Raw genomic sequence first — 27,801 nt, 5'->3', positions numbered from 1 at the left:
TAGACATGAAAACTTAATAATTTGGCAAACATTGTAACCTGTACGGCAAATTGATCATATTTTGCAGTCCTTCAGCAATTTTTTTTCCTGGGATGTTTCTGATTTAAGAGTGCACTCCTTTCAGTTGGATTAATATTCCAAAAACCCAGGGCAATGCTCTGGGGACCCAGGTTTGAATCCCATCATAGCAGATGGTGAAATTTGATGTGAATTTTTAAAAAAATCTGGAATTAGAAGTCTAATAAATGACCATGAAACCATTATCAATTGTCCTGAAAACCCATCTGGTTCACCAATGTCCATTAGGGAAGGAAATCTGCCATCCTTACCTGGTCTGGCTTATGTGTAACTCCAGATCCACAGCAATGTGATTGACTCTTAAAAGGTGCCCTGATGGACAAACAGGGATAGACAACAAATACAGGCCCAGCCAATGATGCCCACATCCTATGAAAGAATAAAGTCTAGAAAATGTGCAACTGGAGCATTCCAGTGGCCAGATCATGGAACTGGAATGCAACAGGTGGTCACATAACATTGGATATGCTTATTAGCCTTCATAACAATGAAATACTACAGGACGTAGCAAACTGTATTAAAAATAATTTTAGAAAAAAAGACATAAAAATTACTACTTCATATTTTCAGCTCCCAATGTTGACTCAATTTTTTGCCAAACAATCAAGGAGTGGGCAAAAATCTTCACAGTAGTATTTCTTCTTCACCCCAAGCAGTGAATTCCTGGGGACCATCCTTTATGTCAGTCATTCAGCCGTGACAAATCCAATTTTACGTTTTCTACAACTGAACTGTCTTAACGTAGGCTTTTCAAAAAAGACTCATTCTCTGAATGTACATCATTTATTGAACAACTCTTGTTGCTTTGAGAAGATAACTATGGTATGCCATTTTGAACTGACTAGCTTGCCAAACTACTTCAGAAAACAAAACAATTATGAGACAACTACAACATGAGGCTGGAGGCACAATGGCTAAATTGCGAGGACAGCAGGTTTATTTTCCTAAATCACATTAGTGAACCAGTTGGATCTTTACCACAATCCAACAGCTTTTACTGGTACCAGCTTTATTCCCAGATTTAAAAAAAAAATGAATTCAATATAGCTGCAGTATATATACATTATAGCTTTAACGCAGCTACCTTAATGGGATTGTACATCAAGATCCTCTTGCGTTAAGCTTCAACAGGACAGCACTGAAGGATAATGCAGCCCTGGAACTAAATCGCACATCTTTAGACAGCACTTAAATTTAGATAATCCCAAAAGTAATTTCTCTCATTTTCTAATAGCAGATGGTAAACTCCTTTCATTCACTGCCCTGTGTGCAGATTTTCTTGCTTTGGTTTTCTATTTTTGTTTAGTCATCACTGATGTACAACACCATATTGTCAGCTTCTCGATTTGTTAATGAGCGATCACAGACAAAAAAAAGACACAATGAACAAAACTAACAACTTCTGTTTGCTTACCCATTTAACTAACAGAAATGACAGAGCATCTACAACATAGAAACTGATGTTATGATCCTATTGGTGAGACTACAGGATGGGTAGATCCCAGAACGAAACCCTGCCTCAGAAGACAGTATCATTTACTTTAAGAAATGATGGAGCGTGAGTCATGGGGCTACAAATTTATTAAACATAAAATGTTTGATTGTAATACAATGTTTCTTCACTCACTCTTACTTTCACAAATGTACACAGATTTCAAGGATAACACCCCACTCAAAACCAAATTGCAGAGGGCACTTAACCAACCATTTATGGAATTCTCCTCCAATTCCCCCCAGATGATTGCCACACAAGTCTTTTTTTAATGATCCCAGTTGGTGTTACAACTGGGCAGGAAGATTCCAGAATGGAATCCTGGCTCAAAAAAGCTTCTACTTCTTTTTTACAACATGTGGAGGAACAGAGTCACAGACTACTAAATAGTTTGAACAATAAGAGAAAAACATTAAACACGAAACATTGGATTATAACACAATATTCCTTTACTCCAACTTTATCTTAACACACACAGGATTTAAAGATAAGATGTATTTTGAAATCTGTGTTAAGCTACAATGGTCTCTTAACAGAAGATGTCCTTTTTAAGCACACAAGATGACAGTAGTCAATGACACACACCGTGAGGGGGTTGGACTATGAAGAGAGACTAAATAGAAGGATGGGGGGGGGGGGGGGGGGGGGGGGATCTTATAGAGGCGTATAAGATAATGAAGGGGATGGATAGGGTAGAGGTAGAGAGATTCTTCCTGCTTAGAAAGGATAGCAGGACTAGAGGACACAGCCTCATGGTAACGGGGGGTTGGGGGGGGGGGGGGGGGGTGCGCGGCGGCAGCAGCAGTTTAGATCAGACTTGAGGAGGAACTTCTTCACTCAAAGGGTGGTGAATTTCTGCCTGTTGAAGTGGTGGAGGCTACCTCGCTAAATATATTTAAGTCACGGGTAGATAGGTTTTTGATAGACAAGGGAATTAAGGGTTATGGGGAGAAAGCGGGAAAGTGGAACTGATCCACTTCAGATCAGCCATGATCTTATTGAATGGCGGGGTAAGCTCGAAGGGCTACATGGCCTACTCCTGCTCCTATTTCTTATGTTATGTTCTCTGAATCCCCAGTGAATGTAAATGTCTCCTCAGAATTCCCATAGATGACTGTCATGAGAGTTTGCGAACTCCACCCCCAAAACACACTTTAAAATCTTTTCACAATACTGCTTTCCCTTAGCGGTCTGCATTCCAAAATCCAGTCCAGGTTTTACACTGACACTTTTAAACAAAGCTCCACTTTTAACAACAAATTCAGTCCATGATATTACACCAACCCTTTTGGAATTTCTTGGTCTTAAAGGCTTCTACAGAACTCAGATCAAGCCACTGATTTATTTGATCGTTTCAAATATCTCACAAACTGCAATAACGCCTCATGAACTTTAGCACTACTGAGATATCTTTCAGGCCTCTCACAAATCAATACCTTTTCAACTCTGACTTTACTGAAGAGTAAACTCTCTTGTTCCCAGTTTCCTCTGTTCTGAATCAGTTAAATAACCATTATTCCATAGTATGGCTTTTCTTCCAGTAGGCTGAGAGAGATGTTGTATCTTCAGCTTCCTAAAACCAATTGTTTTTAGTTCAGCTTTGAGAGCTGCCTTCTTGCTCTGTACCCATCTCCACTACTCTGGCTTCCAGTTAAAATCAAGAACAAAGGGAAAACATTCTCTCTGGGCAGTATGCCTTGCGTTGCTAAGGAATGACTTACCCTACTCTAGGCTTATTTATTCTTCATGCCGTTGCCCTCTAAAAGCACAATTCAATCCTAGTTGGAATTTAACCAACCCCCATGCATACAAACACCCATGTCCAGCAAGAATCTAGGTAAAGGTTTTTTTCCTTCCAGGCACAGAAACATTAAAATAAATTCACTTAAAACTATATTTTTATTTCAAATGTTAACCAATACAAATATAATTCTCTTAAAACTACCTTTGTTTTCCTAAGTTTCCATGCTCCACTCTCAAGATGATGTGCTTTAAAATCTTCTTTCAAATAGTGCTCCCTATCAGCTGTTTATATTAAGAATCCACCTTCCGGTTTTCCGATTTTCCTTTCAGGATGTCCTTCGTCACAGTCATACAATACAGAGGAGGGCCTTCGGCCCATCAATTATGAACCAACAGAACTACACTAACTCTAACATAATCTCACTTTCCAGCAACTGATCCATAACCTTGAATGTTATTACATCTCAAGTGCTCATCCACATACTTTTTAAAAGGTCGTTAGATATCTTGCCTCTACTACCCTCCCCAGCTGTGCATTCCAGATCGTGCCACCCTCTGGGTGAACATTGTTTCCTCAAAACTCCTGCTTCTCACCTTAAAATTATGCCTTCTTGTTATTGACCGTTCAATTAAGAGAAACAGTTACTTCCTATCCACACTTTCCATACTTCTCATAATTTCATACCTCAATCTGGTTCCCCTTCAGCTTCTCTGTTCTAAAGAAAACAACCCAAGCCTGTCCAGCCTCTCTTCATAGCTCAAATGCTTCATCCCAGGCAACATCCTGGTGAATCTCCTTTGCACCCTCTCCATTGCAAACATATCCTTACTATATTGAGATGACCATGACTGCATACAATATTCCAGTTGTGGCCTAACCAAAGTTTTGTACAGCTCCAGCATAATCTCCCTGCTATTGCAATCTATGCCATGACTGATGAAGGCAAGTATGCCTTAACTACCTTATTAACCTGTTCTGCTGTCTTCAGGGGTCTGTGGACAAGCACTCCAAGATATCTGTTCCTCTGAACATCCTTGTCTGCTGCCAATCATTGAGTGCTCTCTTATCTTATTATTCCTTCCAAAGTGCATCCCTCACACTTGTGCATCCCTCACACTTACCTCGAGATTTGGGAAAGGTTCCATTAGATTGAAAGATAGCAAATGTAACTCCTTTATTCAAAAAGGGATGGAGACAGAAAGCAGAAAACTATAGGCCAGTCAGCCTAACATCAATTATAGCTAAAATATTAGAAGCCATTATTAAAGATATTTTAACAGGGCACTTGGAAAAACTCAAGACAATTAGGCAGAGACAACATTGGTGTGTGGAGGGGAAATCATATTTGACCAATTTATTCAAATTCTTGGAAGATGGGACATGTGCTATGGATAAAGGGGAAATCGGCAGATGTACCATATTTAGATTTCCAGAAGGCATTTGATGAGATGCCACAAAGATCGTCATGGAAAATAAAAGCTCATGTGCAGGGGTAACATATTAGCATGGACTGAAGATTGGTTAGCAAACAGGAAACAGCTTGCATGTATCTTTTTCTGGTTGGCAGGATGTGTCAGGTGGTGTGCCACAAGGAGCAGTGCTGAGGCCTCAAGTTTTTAAATTTATGTAAATGGCTTGGATAAAAGGGATTGAAGATATGGTTGCTAAATTTGTTGATGTTACAAATATAGATAGGAATGTAAACTGTGAAGAAGCCACAAGGAGGCTATAAAGTGACACAGACAGGTTCAGAAAAAGGCAAACATCCAGGAAATGGAATATAATGTGGACAGATTTGAAATTGTCCATTTTGGCAGGAAGAATAAAAATTATCGAAATAGTGAGACATTGCAGAGCTCTGAGGTGCAGAGTGATGTCAATGTCCTACTGCATGAATGAAAAAAAAGCTAGTATACAGTCTGCAAAAGGATCTAGATAGGCTGGGCGAATGGGCCAGGAACTGGCAAATGGAATTTAATGTTGGCAAGTGCGAGGTGGTCCACTTTGGTAGGAAGAATGGTAGGAAGGACTATTACTTACGTGGCGAAAAACTGCAGCAGGCGATGGTGCAGAGGGACCTCGGGGTCCTTGTGCATGAGTCGCAAAAACCCAGCCTGCAGGTGCAGCAGGTGGTCAGGAAGGCTAATGGGATGCTGGCCTTCATAGCGAGGGGGATTGAATATAAAAGTAGGGAGGTCTTGCTGCAGCTGTATAGGGCATTGGTGAGGCCGCAGCTGGAGTACTGTGTGCAGTTTTGGTCACCGCACTTACGCAAGGATATTTTGGCCTTGGAGGGAGTGCAGAGGAGGTTTACTAGGCTGATACCGGAGTTGAGGGGGTTGAGCTATGAGGAGAGGCTGAATAAACTAGGCTTGTACTTGTTAGAGTTTAGAAGAATGAGGGGAGATCTCATTGAGACATATAAGATGATGAATGGGATGGATAGGATAGAGGTGGAGAGACTCTTCCTGCTCAGAAAGGACAGTAGGACTAGGGGGCACAGCCTCAAGATAAAGGGGGGGCGGTTTAGAACGGAGTTGAGGAGGAACTTCTTCACTCAAAGGGTGGTGAATCTCTGGAATTCTCTGCCCGTTGAAGTGGTGGAGGCTGCCTCGCTAAATATTTTTAAGACGCGGGTTGATGGGTTTTTGATAAGCGAGGGGATTAAGGATTATGGGGAGAGGGCGGGAACGTGGAACTGAGCCACGACAGATCAGCCATGATCTTATTGAATGGCAGGGCAGGCTCGAAGGGCTAGATGGCCTAATCCTGCTCCTATTTCTTATGTTCTTATGTTCTAATAGGATGTTATAATTTATTATGAGGGGAATTGTTTACAAAAGGAGAAAGATTATCCTTCAGTTTAACAGGACACAGTGTGACCACGTCTGGGGTATTGTGCAGAGTACTGGTCAGCTTACTTAAAATGCAAATGCACGAGCAGTTCAGAGAAGGTTTACTAGACTAATATCAGGAATAGATGGGTTGTCTTGTGAAGAAAGGTTGGAGAAGTAAGGTTTGTATCCACTAGAGTTTAAAAGAGTAAGGTGACAACTTGATCAAAACCTTTAAGACTCTGGATGTGGTGAGGATATTTCCTCTTACCTGAGAATCTAGAGCCAGAGATCACTGTTTAAAAATAAGGGGTTGCTCATTTAAGACAGAAATGAGGAGAATTTATTTTCTGAGGGTCATGCATTTCTGAAAAAGCTCCTTCAAAAGGCAGAGGAAGCAGAGTCTTTGGCTATTTTTAAGGCAGTTCTAGTTAGATTCATGATTAAAAAAGGGAGTGAAAGGTTATCAGGGGTGGGCAGGAATGTGGGATTGAAATTACAATATCAGAAATGATGTTATTGAATGGTGTAGCAGGCTCAAGGGGCTGAGTGGCCTACTCCTGCTCCTAGTTTGTGTGTATTTTCCCAGGTGTTGATCCAGTGATCATCTCCAGTCTGTTTTACTGTTCTTATTTATCTACATTTACAAAAATATACTGAGAATAGTTTTACACACTAAATTATTATTAGAAGGCAAATAAATTGAGGTTTCAATGAAGAAACACTCCACATTCTGAGTTATGAGTAAACCTAAGGTTAGAGTATGGTAATCCATACGGTAGGGTAACAACGCACTTGCTCTCCATACCACCCATTAAGAGAGTCTGGTAACTGTTAGCCATGTAGCTGATTTCAAATTGACATTTTCCTAATGACAAAAACTAGTTACAGTCTTCGTTTCTCAGGGAATGTAAAGCAAGGGTCAAGATCAAAATCATGATGGGAACCTGCAGTCAAGACTACTATAAACTCAGTAATCCAATACTCGTGTCATACAAACCGACCCACAGTAATCCGTACACTTTGAAAATGGGCTGGATCGCTGAATAGACCTAGAGGACTAGAAATTTACTGGAGCAGCAATTTTACTCACTTCGCTCCACGTAGACCTGCAAGTGAATACCCTAAAATACTGAATGCTGTGGGATAAGAAGCAGGTGGTTTACCAGGATAGTTGAAAACTACAGGATACTAGCAGCATTTATAACGAAGAAAATTATAGATTAATGTGAACAAACTGACTTTTCTAAACCTTGTCTCAATGCAGAAACAGACATTAAAAGGTACTCGATGCTCCCATTAATCAATTGTTATATCCTTCAAAGGCCAAGAACATGTTTGTGACAAAACTGAAAACAAATCTTTAAATCTTTCATCACAGGCTTGTTTTAATCCAGCGTACTGACCTATATGTGGAACAGCTGCCACTCGGATAGAGGGCGAATAGAAAACCTGGATCTGGAGCAGTTTAAAATAATCCTCCAATCTGAGGAGCAAAAAAAAAAATGCCTGAACATAGACCACCCAAGATCACACTTATTGTAGAATAAATGCTAAAAGATATATTTTTAAAAAAGGTTGGTCTCCACCACCATCAATTCCAGTAAGTAAGTAGATGGTTAACAAACAATGGCTTGGGAATTTTTATGGATTTTCACCCTGGGCCTGACTAAAATCATACAGGACTTTGCTTCCCTCGCCGTCAGAGAAATGCACTCCACCCAGCTACATAAAACATGTCCCCCTCTCAAAGTACTACAACAAGTGTAATTCATTGCCAAGACCCATCTCAACACCTTCCCTACTCCATCAATGCTTTAAAGCGAAAGCGTTGTAGGGGGGGGATATCCTCGTCCAAAACTCCTCACTGCATTCAAGGATAACCTTGGAGTAAAGATAACACCTCAGCCGAGCTTTTTATTCAACCACCACATTTTGTTAAACTCCTTCCCATGCCCCACCATCCTCACAGCCAGTAAATGAAAGGAGAACGTGGTCAGCAGCACTGGGGGCATGGTGGTTAGCACTGCTGCCTCACAGAGCCAGGGACCTGGGTTTGAATCCCAACTTGGATGACTGTGTGGAGTCTGCACGTTTCCGTGTCTATGTGGGCTTCCTCTGAGTGCTCCAGTTTCCTCCCACAGTGCAAAAGACATGCTGGTTAGGTGCATCGGCCATGCTAAATTCTCCTTCAGTGTTACCCAAATAGGTACCAGAGTGTATCGACTAGGGGATTTTCACAATAATTTCATTGCGGTGTTAATGTATTTGATTTATTGTCATATGTATTAGTACACAGTGAAAAGTATTGAGTATTGTTTCTTGTGTGCTATGCAGACAAAGCATACCATTCATAGAGAAGGAAAGAGGATGGAAAATGTAGCGTAACAGTGAAAGCTAGGATGTAGAGAAAGATCAACTTAATGTGAAGTTGGTCCATTCAAAAGTCTGAAGACAGAAAAGAAGCTGTTCTTGAGTGCATAAGCCTACTTGTGACACTAATAAATAATCTTAAACTTGAAGCACTCTATGTAATTGTCTCTATCAAATCCGTCCCTCCTCCCCACCAAACTTAAATTTGACTGAGGTCATTGTGGAGGAGTTTATAGACAAACTCCATACCTCGCCACAGATTTCATTCTGCTCCCTGGTCAGTGTCTCAGCTAGAGGCAAACTATTCAAAACCTCAACAGCTGAGCGTCCAACCCCATATTAGCTCGCTTGCTTTGGCAATGTATCAACCATTGCCTGGTTACACTTCTCTGAAGGGCATGGGATTCTTCCCCGTTTTAAAAGGCAAAAAGTGCAAGTCGCTCTTGTATGTGGAACAATAAAGGTAGCCACACCTTAAGTACAGATTTAATTTTAGGATGTTCCAGCTGGGAGGTGTTGCAACAAACCACTAAACAAGCATAGTCCATAAGACCAATTTACAATAAAATGTTTGAATGAACTCTACAGAGCAAGGATGAAAGGAGTGGATGCTGGAAATCTGGAAGAAAAACAGAAAATGCTGGGAAAACTCAGCAGGTCTAGCAGCATTGGTGCAGAGAGAAACAGAGTTAACATTTTGAGTTGGTATGACTCTTAAGAGTCATGCTTTGAGTTGGTATTTTGTCTGTATGTGTACATATTGGGGGTGGTATACAGTACAAATAAATTCAGGAACCATCCCATGTTCAAGATTAAATAGTAAGACAACTTAGGTTAAGTCTAAACTGGCAAAGGTGGCCATTCGGCCCACCAAGTCTGCACCAACAACAATCCCACCCAGGTCCTATCTCCATAACCCCACATATTTACCCTGCTAATCCCTCTAACCTACACATCCTGGGACACTAAGGGGCAATTTAGCATGTCCAAAGATGTGCAGGTTAGGTTGACTGTTCATGCTAACTTGCCCCTTAGTGTCCCAGGATGCAGAAGTTAGAGGGATTAGCGGGGTAAATATGGGGAGTTACAGGGATAGGGCCTGGGTTGGGATTGTTGTTGGTGCTGGCTCGACGGGCCGAATGGCCTCCTCCTACACTGTAGGAATTGTATGGTTCTATGAAAAGTTGAGGCCAATGTCATAAAGTTCATGATACAAAAGCATTAATCTTCCGGATAGGGCGCCAAAGGCTAAAGCTCTGGCATCTTATGGTCTTGCCCTCTGAATGCACGAATGAGGAAGGATCAATTTGTGTACCACTGATATCTCTTTCCATTGTCCTTTTTTTGTTGCCTTATTGCCATCAATCCGGATTCTTCGACTGTGTTATATTTCTCCCGAGTGCTCTGTTCCTCCCCCTCCTGGAGCACTCTGATTTTAGTCCCTCCTTTTCTTTGAAGCGATTCGCCTCTCCAAGCTCAAAACAGTTGTGATCCGTGCAGACAGCGCTCCACTCCGACGGAAGTCTGCAACAAACAGCCCAGTTGGAAAATACCCAGCCTGAGCTGACATATCAATCAGGATAAGCAAGCGCATCACGCCTAAAGTTAACTTAATCTTCGGGAAAGTGCGGCCGTTTCGACTTTGGTTTTCAGATTAAAAACACCTCCCGCTCACATTTGTCCATCCAATAAATAAAAGTTTCAGGACTGCACAGATGGAGCGTCAGGGATGCAGGTTTGGAAGTGGAGCAGGGGCGAGTCGATTTCTGATCAGCTTGGAGGATCTGGACTCGGTGACTGAAGACGAAAGCTTGGATTTGGCTGGCAGTGGCAATGACAATGAGGATAGAAACGCCGAGGAGGGCAACGATCAAGTGCAGGACGGGCTCCTCGCCTACTGGCAAAACATCGGCCGCAGGCACCAGGTGGATGTGACAGAAGGTAGGGAGACACCAGTAGGGTTTTGTGAACATGTCAATCACCGATCTGGGAATCGCGATGGAGGAGCTTTTCAAATAGCCTTGCCTCTCGCCCCCCCCCCCCCCCCGAGTTAACCAAAAAGCATGTTTATAAGCCATGCTAAATTCTGTCAGAGGGATTAGCAGGGTAAATACGTGGAGTTACTAGAGTAGGAATTGTTGCTGGTACAGGCTCGATGGGTCGAATGGCCTCCTTCAGCACTGTAGGGATTCAATGATTCCACGTCATTGTTCACACAATCTACTTAATTCCTGCTCTGGGTTCTTCCCTCCCAATCTTCAGGGAAAAAAAATTTAAGGCATTATTTTCAAATTGAAAACGTTTTTCATTCTAAGTTAGAGCTTACTTGCCAATTAAAGAAAAAGGACAATCAGTTTTTTTAAAATCACCTTGTTCAAATGCATCATTTTGCTGTCATTTCCGTGCAAAACAAAAAACTTCAGTTTTGAATCTTGTTCCAATTCCATCAATTACGAGTTTACTCCTGACCTAACTTCCAGGTGCAGTATTTTGTATTTCAGCCTTTGTTTACCACTTTTTATTTAAAACGAAACGATTGAGAGAGAAATGCACCTCAGAACCAAATGTGGCATCAGAGATTTCACAAGCAGCAAGCAGGGAAAAAAAACTTGTTACCCAAAACCAGTGTTAATCCTTCCCCCATTCAGGCTGCATAGAACAAACACAGAAACAGTCACCATATTGTTAATTAAAACTGCTGGTAGAGGGAAATGGGTGTGATGTACACTTGGATAACTGACAGAATCCATATTTTTGTTGGTCTTACAATTGGTGAATTTGTTACCGACATTGCAATAGTTTGTTTATACAAATCAGGTAAAACAAACATCACTGCCCTGAATACATTCGCACCAAGACAATTTTCACAAAACACTTTATTCTGTGCCATACTATGCTGGTTTAGTTGAAATAATCCAATCATCCTCCTCTAGACAGATTTGATTTTAATGTATTATTCTAGAGGCAAATTAAATTCTTCCCATTTAACAGTTAATCAAATTGCAATGAATTACACCAAAACAATGTGTCAAGCTGTAAAAATTCTTCAACGTCCCTTAAAAACTGTACACTGTACAACAATAGCATAGGGATAAGCTTCAAGAAATCTTAACTGGCTCAGTTTAAAAGTAACCTTGTTGTTAACTAATCTAAGAAAATTAGTTATTTACATTTAGGTGTTAGATTAAACAAATTCAAAATTACAGCTTTGGATAGTTTTGTTGTAATAGTTTAGAAACAAATCTGAGGGTCAGCCAATAATTGCCAATAATTCAAGGCTAACAACTTTGAAAAGGATCCACTGGAGTCTGCCAGGAACTCCACAGGTGACTGTTTTCCTTAGAACAGAGAAAATTAAGGGGAAATTTAATAACATTGTTCAAAATTCTGCAGCATTTTTGTAGTGAAAAAGCAGGAAAAACTATTTCCATTGACAGTAAGGAGGGGATCAGTAACTAGAGGACAGAGATTTAAGATAATTAGCAAAAAACTGGGGAGAAATAAGGAGAATAATTTTAAATAATAGACTAATCTACTTATAGCACCGCTTTCACTGTCCTCTGAATTTGAAGAGAGAAATTACTGTGCTGTGCATCATCAACCAGGCTCCCATCCAAAAGTACAATTTATCTGAATCAAATGTACCACCTCGCATTTGCTAAAACTTGTGCCCATTCCATCAAATTATTAATAGCCCCTAGCAGCCTCCTTTGATCCTCAGAATTATTTATTCTCCAATAAAATCAGATGTAAATTTGGATACTACTTCCTCTTACCGTGTAAAGAAATCATTGTTATCCATTTCCAATTACCCTGCGAAATGGCCCTTAATTCGTATTGTTTCTTCCTTTGGTGATTGTGTTTTTTTTAATCCAATTTGGAATTGTTCCCCTAATTCTTCCAATAATATTTTGTGCTTATCCTTTCTGATTTGTAGCCACTCCTATTTAGCAACTTTACCTTTAACAAAATATTCTAAATTTTCCCTATCACAGAAGTGAGTTGGCCTGTAATAACCTGGATTAAATTTGTTTTTGAACTATTGTATTAGTCACTCTCTTGTATGCATCCACTTTTAACAGAACTCCCAAAATATAATCTCTAGGGTTTCTGTAATTTTGTTTGTTGCCAATTCCCTCAGGATTTTGGATGTGTCCAATCACGTTTTTCTCCCTTTTAGTTCAACTAACTTCTGTAATACTTTATTATCTCTCACCTGATTTTTAACCAATTTGTTCTGGGTGGCACTGTGGTTAGCACTGCTGCCTCACAGCACCAGGGACACAGGTTTGATTCCCAGCTTCAGTCACTGTCTATGCAGAGGCTGCATGTTCTCCCTGTGACTGCATGGGTTTCCTCCAGGTACTCTGGTTTCCTCCCACAGTCTGAAAGACATGTTGGTTAGGTGCATTGGGCATGCTAAATTCTACCTCAGTGCATCTGAACAGGTGCTGGAGTGTACTGACTAAGGGATTTTCACAGTTGCAATCTTAATGTTAGCCTACTTGTGACTGATAAATAAACATCATGACTTTGTAATATTCTCCAAACCTATGAAGTACTATTAAATATCCCTGCCATTGTTTATTTAACATCAATTAACATCATATTCCCTTCAGAGATCTCACTTCAGAAAGATGTTTGTATGGAATAAATTATAGAGAGTTAAATAATATTTTTAAAGAATCAAGATTCTTCCCACACTGCCACATTATTTTTTGCATCCCTGCTTTAACCAGTATTTTCTTTTTTTTGGCATTTTAACAACACTGTAATTAGTAGATTCAGGCACTAAGGGAGTCAAGGAATATGAGAGTAGAGCAGGAAGTGGAGTTGAAGTAGATGATCAGTCCTGATCTTGCAGAACAGTAAAACAGATTCACAGTACAGCCTACTTCTATTTTTACGTTCTTATAAAGACCTTACTTGTCCTCTTCAGTTTAAATTATGTTACTAATTTAGTCACACCATCCTGAAGCTTTAAGTTGTCACCTTTTTCCAATTTTTTTTTTTTTACATATTTATTTGGGAATCCCCTTTTTAAAAATTTGCCACACAACACAAGAGCACTTGGTGTTGGGGTAATATATTAATATGTTTGAAGGATTGGCTAACTAACAAAAAATAGTTAGGATAAAGCAATCATTTCTGTTCAGCAAACAGTAACTAATGCAGTGCTACAGGGGCCAGTGTGACAACTCAACTATTTATAATTAATATTAGTGACATGGGTGAAGCGACAGGAGTATATTGTAACCATTATTTGCTGATAATACAAAAATAGATAGGAAAGGAAGTTGTGAGGAGGATAAAGAGTCTGTAAGATATAGATGAGTTGAATGAGTGGACAAAAAAAAAGATGGATGGATGCAACAGCTCAGAAAATTTCTCCTCTTAAGTATTTAGAAAACTGTAAAAATAAAAACTATTCAAAAAATCTCCCACCAAAACTTTCCTCGACTACTCATAAGACTATCAAAGCAAAGCTTACAGTCCCTTTTATGCTGGAACCAAACCAGACATTGGTGAGACACATTTGGAATATTGTGTTCAGTTCTGTTCACCTCACTGTAAGGAGGATGTGGAAGCATTGGAGAGAGAGAGTACAGAGGAGATTTACCAGGATGCTGCCTGGTTTGGAGGGTAGGTCTTATGAGGAAAGGTTGAGGGAGCTGGGGCTTTTCTCTTTAGAATGGAGGAGGATGAGAGGCAACTTAATAGAGGTTTATAAGATGATGAGGGGGATTGATAGAGTGGACATGCAGAGACTGTTTCCTCGGATGTAGCTGTTACTAGGGGGCATAAGTATAAGGTTCATGTTAGGAGATACAGGGAGGGATGTTAGATTCTTTACTCAGAAATTGGTTGGGGTGTGGAATACACTGCCTGCTGTGATAGTGGACTCGGACAATTTAGGAACTTTCAAGCGGTTATTGGATAGGCACATGGAACACACCTGAATTATAGGGAGTGAGATGGCTTGATCTTGGGATTGGACATAGCTTGGCATAACATTGAGGGCCGAAGGGCCTGTACTGTGTTGTACTGTTCTATGTTCTAGCTACAATAGGATAAATGTCGAGAAAATGTTTCCACTAATGGAAGAATCCAAAACTACAGGTCAAAAATATGAATCATAATCATCTCTGCTGAACTAAATTCATTAGTGGGCGTGAAACTCAGCCATGTATTCGTAATGAGACTCGCATGCATAACTGTAAACAACCCATGCAAAGGTCAATCTATTATGGGTTTCGCTGGTAGCCAAGCATTCATAACGAGACTCAATTTCACAGTTATGTCAATAAATCCTACAAAGCTGAAAACACGGGGCAGGATTTTCCAGCCACACTCACCCCAAAACCAGAAAGTTGTGCTCAAGGTCACTGGACCTCTGAATGTTTCCCTCCTGCTCTCCTCCCCCCACCCCCCCCCCAAGTGGGGGACAGGAAAATCTCCCCCAAAGTTTTTGAAAGATCTCAGTTGTCTATTCAACTGTTTGAGCAATGGAACATATCTATTCCATTATTTTAAACAGGCTTTAAAGTATTCAGTCCAAATCATCTTTCAAAAGAAAACATTAAATTGGAGGGAACAATTGACATTAAAATCTTAATCTCAATACAACTGAATGCAGAAGAGCACTTTATTCACTCAATAAAGTATTCTAATGCATTTGATCACTCCATATAATCAACTTAATGGTCACTTACCTTTTCTAAACAAAGCCCTATCATTAGTCACTACATTAAAAACATATCATACACCATTACATAGTGATGTGAAGTTGTCAACACCTGTTGAACTTATCAAAAAGGATCCCCAATCCAAACTAGGATTCCACAACAACCCATCTGATATGAAGGGAATGATGTCACCTACCAAAATGGGCCCAACTCCATGGAAAATAGCAGGCAGTTTAAATGCCTACCCAGCAATGGGGTAGGTAACAGCAGGATTGCAACATGCGGGATTGCTATCCACACATCTACCACGGGGTCATAAATATCCTATATGACCAGAATTGATGCAGGAATTGCAAAATAGGATCTCGTACACTACTTGTAAATCACCCCACCTCCATTCCAACAAGGACAGAGGCATAAAAATTCAGCCCAGGAATCAGTTTATTATTGTTTTTCTTAATTAAAGTTAGGGCTCGTTTTCTCAAGTCCTATTGACTACATGAGGACAAATGATTTTAGATGCAATCTAAGCAGAGCGCTATATATCATCTGCGCAGCACTTTCTCCAATTTAATCTCCTTTGTTGTGGCTATGTACTGCTGCATAGCATTCTAGTTGTTTATTTAATTGCAACCATATTCTTATATACTCTTAATTTTAAAAAGTTGACTTCTGGCTTATGATTGCTAGAAGGTCTTTAAAATACAGAGTGGTTCAATAGGATAAATGTAGAGAAAATATTTCCAGTAATGGGAGAATCCAAAACTAGAGGTCATATAAATCTTAGTCCTTACTAAACCCAATAAGGAATTCAAGATTAACCTTTTTACTCAAGAATGTGGAACTCAGTATCACATATATAGGATGACTGAGATGATTAGTTATAGATGCACTTAATGGTTGGCTGGATAAATACATGAAAAGTAAGGCTTTAGAGTATCTGTATAGGTGCATTTAGATAGGCAAATATCCTTTGATCATGTGCTATTCTCGGCATTAAGTTTTTATTTTTTCACAGAAAGTGGGCGACACTGGCAAGAATAGAATTTATTGCCCATCAATAGCTGCCCTTGAGGCAAGAGTACATGGAGATAAAACCAAATAAAGTGTGTTAGTCTGTATGAATCTAAAGATGTTGTGGATTAATCCAATAGGGATGTTAGTTATAAAAATTATTAAACCTGGCAGAAGGCAGAAACAAGAACTGCATTGGTCACTTCAGACAGAATTGAGACCACATTGAATTCCTATTATATTATGCAAGAAAGTTTTACAGACTCTCAATTTCCTACATTCTTTAATGGTGCATAGTCATAAAATTGAAAGTGAAAGTAAACGTTTTAATTGTTGTTTGCTTTTGTCTCTGAGACATGGCTGAACCAATCCAGCAGATGACAAGACAGAACCAATCTCAAAACAGGGAAATGGTCCCATTTACGCCAATAGGTCACAAAAAGGTAAGTAATTTTCTAAGTCTTTTCTAAAAGGGGCTAAGTAATGAGGATTTTGCTTCAGGCCAAAGTCTTCATATCTCCAACCTTTGGTTTGCCACTTCCACTATGTAAAGGGAGAGTTTAATGTTTAAACCCCCAATTCAAATTAAAAAAACAATACTGTGGAAAAACTAGTTTGAATTCCATGGTTGAGTTTGCTTAAAAATGAGTAGACTACACACCAGAATCATCTAAATGATCACCTTTTTAATGAGGCAATGAAAAGTCAGAATAAAAGGGTAAAGAGATGTAAGCTTACTGCAAACCATTATATGTGAAAGCAATCAAATCATTCAATACTAAAAACAAATTGTATTGCATCTTACCATGCCTTTCAAACATTTCAAAGCACATCACAAACATTTAATTTGAAAAAGTGACTATTGGATTTGCTTATTAAGAATAAAGATAAAATGACAATTAAGATGTTCTTGAGGCAACAGGAAAATTAGGACTTCCTGCTATTCCTCACATAATACAATAGCATTTTTACATCCAACATAATCAATGCTCCTCAGTTTAATAGTTAATTCAACGGATGAGATCACCGGCACACACACAGTACTGCAGTGAGTGTCAACCAAATTACACGCTAAATAGGCTTTCGGTCCATTACCTTCAGATAATGCCTCAATGATATGGTAACCTTAGCATCAACGCAAAGCAGTTTCAAATTTAAACTCTTAACTGTGTAGGGTGTAAATTGGGCATCAAGACCAAATGGCTACAAAGCAAAAGTAGCATAAGACTATATCTACTTTGGAATTGCAAAATACACTTTCAAAAACTCAAATTTCATGAAAGGCAGTGGAAGAACAGTAATGACTGGGTAGCAAGGAAAGGATGATTACAAATATCATTTGAAATGTGCTTGCAGCATTACCTAAGGGGAGTCAAGTTGAAGTCTATATGAATAAAGAGGAAGACATCAACTAATATTAATAATCTTTGAAAATAAAATATAAACAACCTGGCCAAATGAAATTAAAATTTTGAAATGTCCTTCGTACAAAGATATCCAGCCACCCTACAGATCCTATAATCCTTTGTCTTAACTAGAATTTTTGATTTAAAATCATATTTTATATACATTACTATTTAATTGTATGAGTAATTAAAATTGAGTTAACCAACTATAATCGATCATCACAACTTTGAAACACAGTAACATTTCTAAAGTTGATAAAAGTGCATGACATGCAAAATACACAAATTATTATTCAAAAGAGACACAGAAGCTCTGTAGTTGTTTGGATGACAAATCAATCTCAAGCATTAGTATCAGCATACTAAATTCAGTACTTTAGGACTGCAATGGCTAATGTTTTAAATATCAGGTAAACCACAAGATAATGATCAGCCATGACCAAAATGAATGGCGGAGCCAGCTCGAAGGGCTGAATGGCCAACTCCTGCTTCTAGTTTTTAAATGACATGCCAAGCAATTTCGCCTCCCTTAATATTTAGTCAAACAACAATTAGTGTGGCTGATAGTAAAATAACTTACATTTACTCTCCATTTCTATATTTTACAGGCTAATGAATTACTTTATGAAAAACGTCAATACGAAAAAGCTAAATGGGCTTGTGTAACACAGAATCAGCCAAGTTATGAACAGAGCACAGGCCTGGGATTTATGAAATTGATGAAATACATTTGCCAACAAAATTCATCAGGTGACTTTCAAAGTTGGGACAAGTCTGTGATTCTATTTCTTTACTATCAGGTCTTTGCATAGTCGAGGAAAAAATTAAAACATGCACATTTAAATCTTACACATTTCTTGAATGTTATTTGTAATGGAATCACTCGAGTTTTGAGCAATAACTTACTTAAGTGCTCTTAAGTGGATGCTAAACATCCGTGACTTTCTCAGATTTTTTAAGAAATCAATCTTTTTTTTTACATTGGACCATAACGTCCTCGCATTGCTACCCTGCTCAATTACTTATACTAATTTGTCTCGCCCAACCTTCTTAGGTCAGGCAATATCCAGGCAGCACAACTGTCCTCGAGGGCCAGAATCAGTGTCCAGTAGGACACTTCTAGATTTCAAGGTCCATTGATATTAACAGAGCAGAGTGGAGGTAAGTAGCTAGGATTTGGGATCCGGGGAAGGGGAATTTTGTATGGGTATGGAAATCAGGCACTGAGGAATATCTTCAATCCTGGTGTGTGTGTGTGTGTGTGTGTGGGCGGGGGGGGGGGGGGGGGCAGGGCGGGGAAGAGGCGCAGTAGAGAGAGAGAGAGAGAGAGAGAGAGAGAGAGTGTACTGTAGTGGGGTTGGTGGAGTAAACATTGGTGAAACCCTGTCAGAACCAAAAAGTTTATGATTTAAGTCATATTTCAGATGGTTCCCAGAGCAGGACAATTGCCCAGAAGAAATCTGCACTTCTGGGCAATTGCATTGCAAACTCTTATCTGTGAAGTTCCAAGAGAAGTTCCTTAGTGCATCTTTGGGGTGCCCCCCACACCACCGCAGCTAAGAATTTACAGTCCTTATTTTTCCATAGATGGATATCAAAAGAATACTTAAATTCTTCTGCCAAAGTTACCCATTGTGTTTTACCACAGTAAAAGTGATGCAAGGAAAGCGTTTTCACCCAGAGGGTGGTTGGAATCTGGAACAAACTTCCTGAGAGGGTGATGGAGGCAAGTTCAATTGAGGTATTCAAAGGAGAATTGGTTTGCTATCTGAAAAAGGAGAATTAGCAAGGTTACGAAGATAAGGCAAGGGAGTGGGACTAGGTAGAATTCAGACAGCCAGTGCAGACTCAATGGGCCAAATAGCCTCTTACTGTACTATAAAGATTCTGTGTTTGGTTCAATAATCTATTGGTCTACCCTGACTCTGCAGGGCTGTTCCTGGGAATGACTCTGCCTATTGTTACCATTGTGCATACCAACCAGACCAGAACAGAACTGCGGCCTGAAATAACCATGGCTTATTACCTGCCAACACAATTTCAAGATCAGACCCCACAGCCTTTAGATGATGCAATTGTAATAGAGGAGTGGCCTGCTCACATCATTTACGCCAGGCAAGTAGCTTAATGCAAGACTACACTTCTAAATTCTAAAGTATATTATAAATGGTTAATCCATATTAAATCCTTCCGAAGAGGTGTATGAAAACAGTCAACAAACACCTCTAAAGTTAATAGCTAATGGACCCAATTTTACCATTGCATTGCACCTGTTCTCGGGCACAAAAATTTGGTAAAGTCGGGCGTGAGGCAAATAGCACAATCTGTGCGCCCGTCAACTCCCCCCTTACCAAGGCCCAAAAACGGACGCAATCAGGACTGCGCCCAACATCAGTTTAAATGCATTTGCATGCATTTTACCTCAGGCGAGGCAGGGGGATCTGCTGCCATTCTGCAGGCGAGGGGGGCTGTGGGGTCCACTGCCACCCTGCGGGCAATTGGTTGGGTGAGGGAGGCGGGGAGAGTGGATAAGGGAGACAGTTATATTGTGGGTGTGAGGCAATGTTTGTGGGAGCCATCATTCCTGGGAGCAATGTGGCGGGGGAGCATTTTTCAAAATTGTTTTACTGCTCACGTGCAGTTGAAGGCTCCGATCAGAGCAACAGCAGCATTTTGGGCGCAATAAGCCCACAGTGCGATTCAGATTCGTGACTTTTTTTCCAGGCTGAGGGCATATGGGGGTGTCTGAAAGCAGTTTTACAAGTCGGATCTGAATCACACCCAGATTTAGCACTTAGAATCAAAATGATAAAATTGGGCCCAAAGAGTTTGAGAATTACATAAGAGAATATGAATTATTTTCCTGGTCCGCAGTAATTTTTAAATTTTGGAAATTTATGCCAGAAAACAAGGCAAACTATACAAGATCTAAGCAGAAATGCAAGCCAGTAAGCAAGTGAATCAAAAGGCACTTGAATAAAACAGCCCTGCTTACTGATGAGCTGTTCAATTAATTGCAAATTTTTTTTTATAGCTATCTTTTGATCAGAATCAATCTTATTATGTTAACACTCTAAATAGTATTACACAGAATGATTATTTAGCACAGTGATGTGTTAGCAAAGGAAGTATTCATTTAAATAAATTTCAACGCACAAGATTTTCCTATTTGGAAACATAACTTTCACAATACATGAATAGGATGGGAATGGAGGGAAAATGTCCCCGGAAGGGTTGGGCTTTTAGTTCAGTCAGGCAGCAGACTTGGAGGGCCAAAGGGCCTGTTCCTGTGCTGCAACTTTCTGTACTTAATAGTGTTTATTAATATCCCCAAATAATTAATTCATAAGATAGATTTGTCACTAAATTATACCACTTCTAAGAACCTTCACAAACAATTTGGTACCCCACAGTTGAAATACAAGAGTGTAATGTTTATAAAGGTTACCCAGGCACTTTGATTAACTATTGCATATATCAAACATTAATTTTTCCTCATTCAAATATGTTTTTCTGCAGAACCATTCACAATTCCCTGTCTTGTTTTTGTTGTTTTCAAATTGTTCATAGAATCCTACAGTGCAGAAAGAGGCCCTTCAGCCCAATGAGTCTGCACCGAACACAATCCCACCCAGGCCCTACCCCCAGATCCCTACATATTATACCCACTATTCCTCTAACCTACACATCCCTGGACACTAAGGGGCAATTTCTTAGCATGGCCAATCAACCTAACACGCACATCTTTGGATTGTGGGAGGAAACCCACACAGACATGAGGAGAATGTGCAAACTCCACACAGAACGTGACCTGAGCCAGGAATCGAATCCAGGACACTGGAGCTGTGAAGCAGCAGTGCTAAGCACTGTGCTACCGTGCCATCTGAGCAGTGTTGCAAATAAAAAGTACATATTTATTTAGGTTAGAGGGTCTTTAGATTCATTCCACTGGTCGGTGCAACATCGAGGGCTGAAGGGCCTGTACCGTGCTGTAATGTTCTATGTTCTATATCTTACCCATCCTTCTGTGGCCCAAAGAAAATAGATGACAGTGGCTTGTAAAACTAAGTAGGTTGCTAGGCCATTTCAAAAAGCAGTAAGTTCGGACTGCAAATTAGACCAGTTGTTACATTTATTCGTGGGACATGGGCATCGCTGGCCGGCCAGCATTTATTGCTTATCCCTAGGTGCCCTTGGAGGGCAGTTGAGAGTCAACCACATCGCTGTGGTTCTGAAATAGGGCAGATAGTAAGGATGGCAGATTTCCTTCCCTAAAAGGACATTAGTGAACCAAACAGGTTTTTCCCGACACTCGATAACGGTTTTCATGGTCATCAGCCAATTCTTAATTCCAGTTTTTTTTAAAAAATTCAAATTCCTCCATCTGCCGCAGCACGATTCGAACCAGGGTTCCCAGAACATTAGCTGAATTTCTGGATTAATGGTCTGGTGCTAATACCATGAGGCCATCACCTCCCTCCTGGGATTAGTGCATCAATATGCTTTTACAACAATGTTGTAAATGATTGTAGCACCAATCCACAGGTTCAAAATTCAGTTGTAATGTTTGGCACAGTGAGGTCTGAACTAAAGATCTCCATGTTGCTATTCCAGTAGCAAAACTGTGATATAACTGTGCCCATTACTGACATTTTTGAGTTGGGAACTGAGTTCACAGTGACAGCCCAGAGTAACAAATATGAAAACATTGTCGAGAAGTGGGTACAGCAGACTCTGAATCAGGTCCCAGTTTTGACCTGAGCAAGTGAGATGGGGGGAGCGGGGGGGGCCGCGGTGCATGCAGCTGAGTGGATAGGTGCAATTCCTTTGAACAAGGCAACAGTTGTCTCATCAATTAATGGATCTGGACAGGGTCAGAATTATAAATGGAGGAAAAGGTTTTCCACTCAATACTGAAATTTAAAGTGGAAAGCAACATTAACTGCACCACCTGCAGTCATAGACTAGTGCCAATTATCTGTATTTGATTTACTATTGTCACATGTATTAGCATACAATGAAAAGTATTGTTTCGTGCACGCTATAGAGACAAAGCATACCATTCATAGAGAAGGAAAAAGAGTGCAGTCATAGCTACATGTAGAGGATCAATTTAAAGCGAGGTAGGTCCGTTCAAAAGGCTGATGACAGCAGGGAAGAAGCTGTTCTTGAGTCAGTTGGTACATGACCTCAGACTTTATCTTTTTCCCCGATGAAAGTAGTTAGAAGAGAGAATGTCTGGGGTGTATGGGGTCCTTAACTACACTGGCTGCTTTGCTGAGGCAGCAACAAGTGTAGATTTGTAAATGGATGGGAGGCTGTAAATTATTAAGGTGAGCTTTCTTGATGAAAAGTGTGATAGATGAGTTTTCAATGTCTTAAGATGGGAGTATTACAACACATCAGCATTAAATATATTAAAGAATTCTATATTTATCAGAAACAAAGGTGTGGAACTTTGATTCAACATTGTGGACATACAACCAAATATTCATGGCTGTTGGGGAGAATGCATTATCATAGATGTCGATGTTGACATTTTACCATAAAAATAAAAATACTGATGGTTCATAATTTTCTGCTTGTCCAGATCCTTTAATGGAAACACCACTGAAGAGTTGATTCTCCAAGAGATAAACCAGATGGCAGAGCACTTCAACTCTCCCGAATGGTTCCTGCAGGATACCTTTATTATAGCTGGTTATAATAACCCTGCTGCTCCAACCCGTCACAACGAGATCTGGTTCATTCACAGCCCTTGAGTAAATCATTAGAAGTCTGATATGAAATACAGGCCTTATGCAGTGAACAAGTTTGTGAAAATGTGAACATGATGTAATAGCATAAGCTTAAATGTCAATTTATAATGGTAACGACAAAACTCTCCAGCACTTAAGACACAACATAATAAAATGATCACAGATGGGTACTTAAAAAAAAAATGACTGGTACGTTTGGGATCAAAATTTGCTAAAAGCACCTAATTAACTATACACCCTTGGATGTCAAGCTGATAATTAGAGCAGTAGTATACCCTATTAAGCAAGAATTGAAAACACAATACAGAAATGTGAGAAGTGAATCAGACTCCAAGTCTGTGGTGGACTGTGGTTTTAAAATGCTGCAATTAAAGTGTGAATAGAACCCATTAAAACACAAAGACGTAAGAGCATAGAAACGGGAAACAATAAATCAGCGCCTCAAGCCTGTTCTGTTATTCAATATGCCATGGCTGATCATCTACCTCAACACCACTTTCCTGCCTTCACCCTATATCCGAATTCCTCAAGATCAAAAACCAATCAAATCCAGTGCAAAATATATTCAACAATAGATCCACAGCACTCTAGGTAGAAAATTCCAAAGATTCACACCTTGAGTGACTGCATTTCTTCCCATCTCAGTTCCAAGTAATCTGATTCTGAAGCTGTGCTCCCATGTTCTTGATTCTCCAGCCAGGGAAACAGCCTCTGAGTCTCTACCCTGTAAAGCCCTTCCAGAATCTTGTTTCACAATTAGGTCACCTCTTTATTTTGAGCTCCAGGAAGTATGGAATGAATTTACTCAGTTTCTCATCACTGGACAAACTTTCAGTCCAGGAACCAATCTAGTAATGCTTCTTGTACCACCAAGGCAAATTTTTATCTCCCGACAGTTCTACGTGCCTTGCTGTAGCTGGACAAAACCCGTAAAACTTCTGTTCCAAGTTCCTGGCAAAATAAAAGTATGTAATAGACTGTCCTTGAAAAGCAAACTAGGAAAACACTAAAAAAAACCATATCATGGTCTTGCTTCTTTTGCGCAGCTTGCACTTCCTGCACTGGAGTTTTTTTTAAAACCCTGTTAGGGTCCTAGACCAGAACCCCAAATTACATTAGGACACCAGACTACACCCCAAAAATTTTGCTATTTTGGCATAATGTGAAGAAGTATACTTCCTTCCAGGAATGATTCCACTGACAGGTAGGGATCTTTTACAGTGAAACAAACTTTATTAAATAACAGTTTAAATATAACTCTGACAAATGAAGCAACTTACTATTAACAGTTTAATCAAATTAAAAAAAACCTGAGAGGAAGCAACTTTAGTTTCTACCTTATGACTGTTCCAGTTCCAAATGAGCCCCATTCATGAATAAATGCAATTCACTTTTAAATAGCAAACCCGGGCATACTAGCTTAAACAATTGTTAACAATCTTGGAGCTTTCAGGAGTGAGATAGAGTTTTAGAAGCCTGCAAAATCTTTCTAACTTCAACTAGGATTTGGCTGCAAGCTAAACTGCTTTCTGCAAAAACTTCTTTCTCTCTGCTGTAGACCCAGGACTGCAAATAAACCATATCATCACTTGATCCTGTTAATCACTCTAATCAGAAATCCTCAGGGAACTTAAGTAAACAAAAGTCTATTAATTCTACTTAATATAACTACTTACAAGGCTAAAATGATTAATAATCCTGCTCTCCCAGAGTCTGAGCTGCATTCCTTCCAGACATACCGACTGCCTCTGGCATAAAGCTGTATTTTTAAAACTTCCCCAAAACATTAAAAACCTTTACATATCAACTGTACTATCATAGCCTTCACTTTTCTTGGGTAAGCCCTAGTAGTGTCAATTAAGACACTGCAACAATACAAAAATCACCTTTGCATCAAATTATTAAATAGATTCTCTTCACACTAAATATTGTATCCCATTTATAGCACACTTAACAGAAGCTATATATGATCAATTTATAAAGTGTAGCAGCTGCATAAGCAAACCAAAGATGCTTAATTTGATCAAGTTCCCCAACTCAATAACTTAACAGCCAAAATAACTGTATTCCAAATTGCTATTATACACTCAAATTTCCACTTATAATTAGTTACTGTTGCACTTGATTCATAAGTATATTTTAGTGGTAAATTGTAAAATCAAATATTTTCTTGGCATTTTAACCCCCAATTTTAATTTTTTTTTAAAAGACGTAACAGAAAGAAATGATAAAATCAGAGAGTATCGTACTCAGGCCCTCTCCCCTACCCTATTGCCATAACCCAACACAATTACCATAGCTAATCCAGCTAACCTACACATCTTGGCTTAACTCAGCAGAAACGTTAAAAAGTTTTAGTTTTTGTTTGTAAAACAAAGGACTTATTTTAAAATATAACTACCAGTGTTTACACGTATCAAAGAAATGGGTAAAATCTAGTTGGAGCCATTATCACTTTTGAAAATACTATCAGAAACAAAGTCATGTATTTAACTGATTTATTACTTCTTTATTTAGTCAAACTACAAAATTATAAGAGTAGAAACTCAGGATGGTTCATCTTTATTTAAAAGTGACACTATATTGCTTTATGTTTGAGCCATTTGTGCATTAAAATATTGATTTATAAACTGATTTAATCTGCAAAGCGTATTTGTGTATATCATTTCAGAGAAGAAATCAAAGTTATCGAATGCTGTGTTATGATTATTTCCTCAATAACTTCAAAATGCATTTATGGTCACTTCTAGATGGCTTAGCTAGTAAACGTACTACCAGGAAAGCCAGAGGGCTGAGATAGGTTTACTGATCTCACCGGTATAATATTTTATCTCAGCGTACCCAGTTCAGGTGTTAAGAAAATGTATTACTTTCAAACCAAATAACTATGACACCTTTTCAAAATTCTACATTCATATCTGGCGAGAACTGGGGCTCAGTTGTGACAGAACCTATAATTAAAGCATCTTCCAACATTAATTATCTCACAAGCTGTGATAACTGGAGGCGACTCAATGGCTCCAACAACAAAAGGATTTATTAAACTAACATAACTATGTACAAGATAAGGGTCTGACAGAACGCATGCACAGGTCAACTCTCTTTCCCTCTATAACTCCCATAGAAGTTCCTTTCTGTCCCAAGACATGTGCCCTCGTTCCTGGTCAGCCCAGCTTCCCATATGGCCATTCCACAGGGTCTGACCTGATCACCTGACTCGCAAAGGATTACTCCTTAAAGAGGCCATGTTACCAGTCCTCACTGCCCCCAACTCCCGAGTAAACCAACGAGTGAAAACAAAAAAGAAATAACATTATTCAAAGGCACATAGACCCAATATCACATTAGGGAGACCAAAGGAAAATTCATTCACAGAGACAGAGACAATCAGTCCAGATACTTCCAGACTCTTGCAAAACACTGCAACTCATACAGGGCCCTTCAGCAAGCAATAAATCCGCTCCAGCCAAACAAAAAGGCAAACTCAACAGGATGGATATCTTCCCTGGTGGCTTCTTCCTTCTCTGCTACACAGGCTGGAAGTTGCCAAGGCTCAGAGGGCACAGGTATCCCTGGTTCTATAGCTAGCATGCACGAGTCCACGGCAGGCCACACCTGTTGGTTCCTGGGGTCAGGCCCAGCTCTCAGAATCGCTACGGTACAGAAGGAGGCCATTCAGCCCATCATGTCTGCACCAACCACAATCCCATCCACGTCCTACTGGGGGCAATTTAGCATGGTCAATCCATCTAACACGCACATTTTTGGACTGTGGAAGGAAACCAAAGCACACCGGAGGAAACCCACGCAGGCACAGGAAGAATATGCAAACTCTGCACAGTGACCCAAGGCTGGAATTGAACCTGGGTCTCTGGCACTGAGGTAGCAGTGTTAACTACTATGCCAATGCATCATGTCTTTGTAAAGTGATCCACATGTTTTTTCATATGGTGACCTTGTACTTCCTTGTATGAAACTGGTCCCATTTTCTCTATGATCCTTCCCAATACTCAAACTGGTTCACCACCAAAATTTCTCTCCCTGACTGGGTCATCAACCTTGAATGCCCTGTCCCTTTCCTTAGGATCATGGTGTTCTTCCTGGGAGACTTGTCTAGCCTCCACCCTTCCTGACAAATCTGGAAACAACAAATCCAAGCAGGCTCGTAAGCTGAGTCCCATTAATAGTGCAGCTGGTGTAACCATGGTGATAGCGTCTGGCTTAGTATTGTTCCATAACCAGAAATCTGTCAAACTTAAAGTCAGTGGCCTATGAGTTTGCTTTTTCATAGAAGCTTTGAATGTTTGTATGGCTCATTCTGCCTCCCAGGTGTTTTGGTTTCCTCCCAGTCCAAAAACGTGCGTGTTAAATGGATTGACCATGCTAAATTGCCCCCAGTAGGACATGGATGGGAT

At 39.8% G+C, this 27,801-nt stretch overlaps 2 protein-coding genes across 4 annotated transcripts in view; one reads left to right on the top strand and one right to left on the bottom strand.

The window, feature by feature from the left end:
• fancm (FA complementation group M) overlaps nucleotides 1-27,801 on the bottom strand; it is a 118,764-nt gene that overhangs the window by 76,405 nt on the left and 14,558 nt on the right. The window lies entirely within an intron of this gene.
• Nucleotides 10,009-26,073, top strand: soul3 (heme-binding protein soul3). Its single transcript, XM_080202469.1, has 5 exons — nucleotides 10,009-10,462; nucleotides 16,576-16,664; nucleotides 18,236-18,377; nucleotides 19,559-19,742; nucleotides 23,218-26,073. Exons 1-5 carry the CDS (start codon nucleotides 10,237-10,239, stop codon nucleotides 23,387-23,389), a joined length of 813 nt encoding a protein of 270 aa, XP_080058595.1. The 5' UTR covers nucleotides 10,009-10,236; the 3' UTR covers nucleotides 23,390-26,073.

The sequence above is a fragment of the Carcharhinus amblyrhynchos genome, chromosome 14, assembly GCF_965287045.1.
Source record: "Carcharhinus amblyrhynchos chromosome 14, sCarAmb.v2.hapA, whole genome shotgun sequence".
Classification (NCBI taxonomy): domain Eukaryota; kingdom Metazoa; phylum Chordata; class Chondrichthyes; order Carcharhiniformes; family Carcharhinidae; genus Carcharhinus; species Carcharhinus amblyrhynchos.
This window is presented reverse-complemented; position numbering and strand designations above follow the sequence as displayed.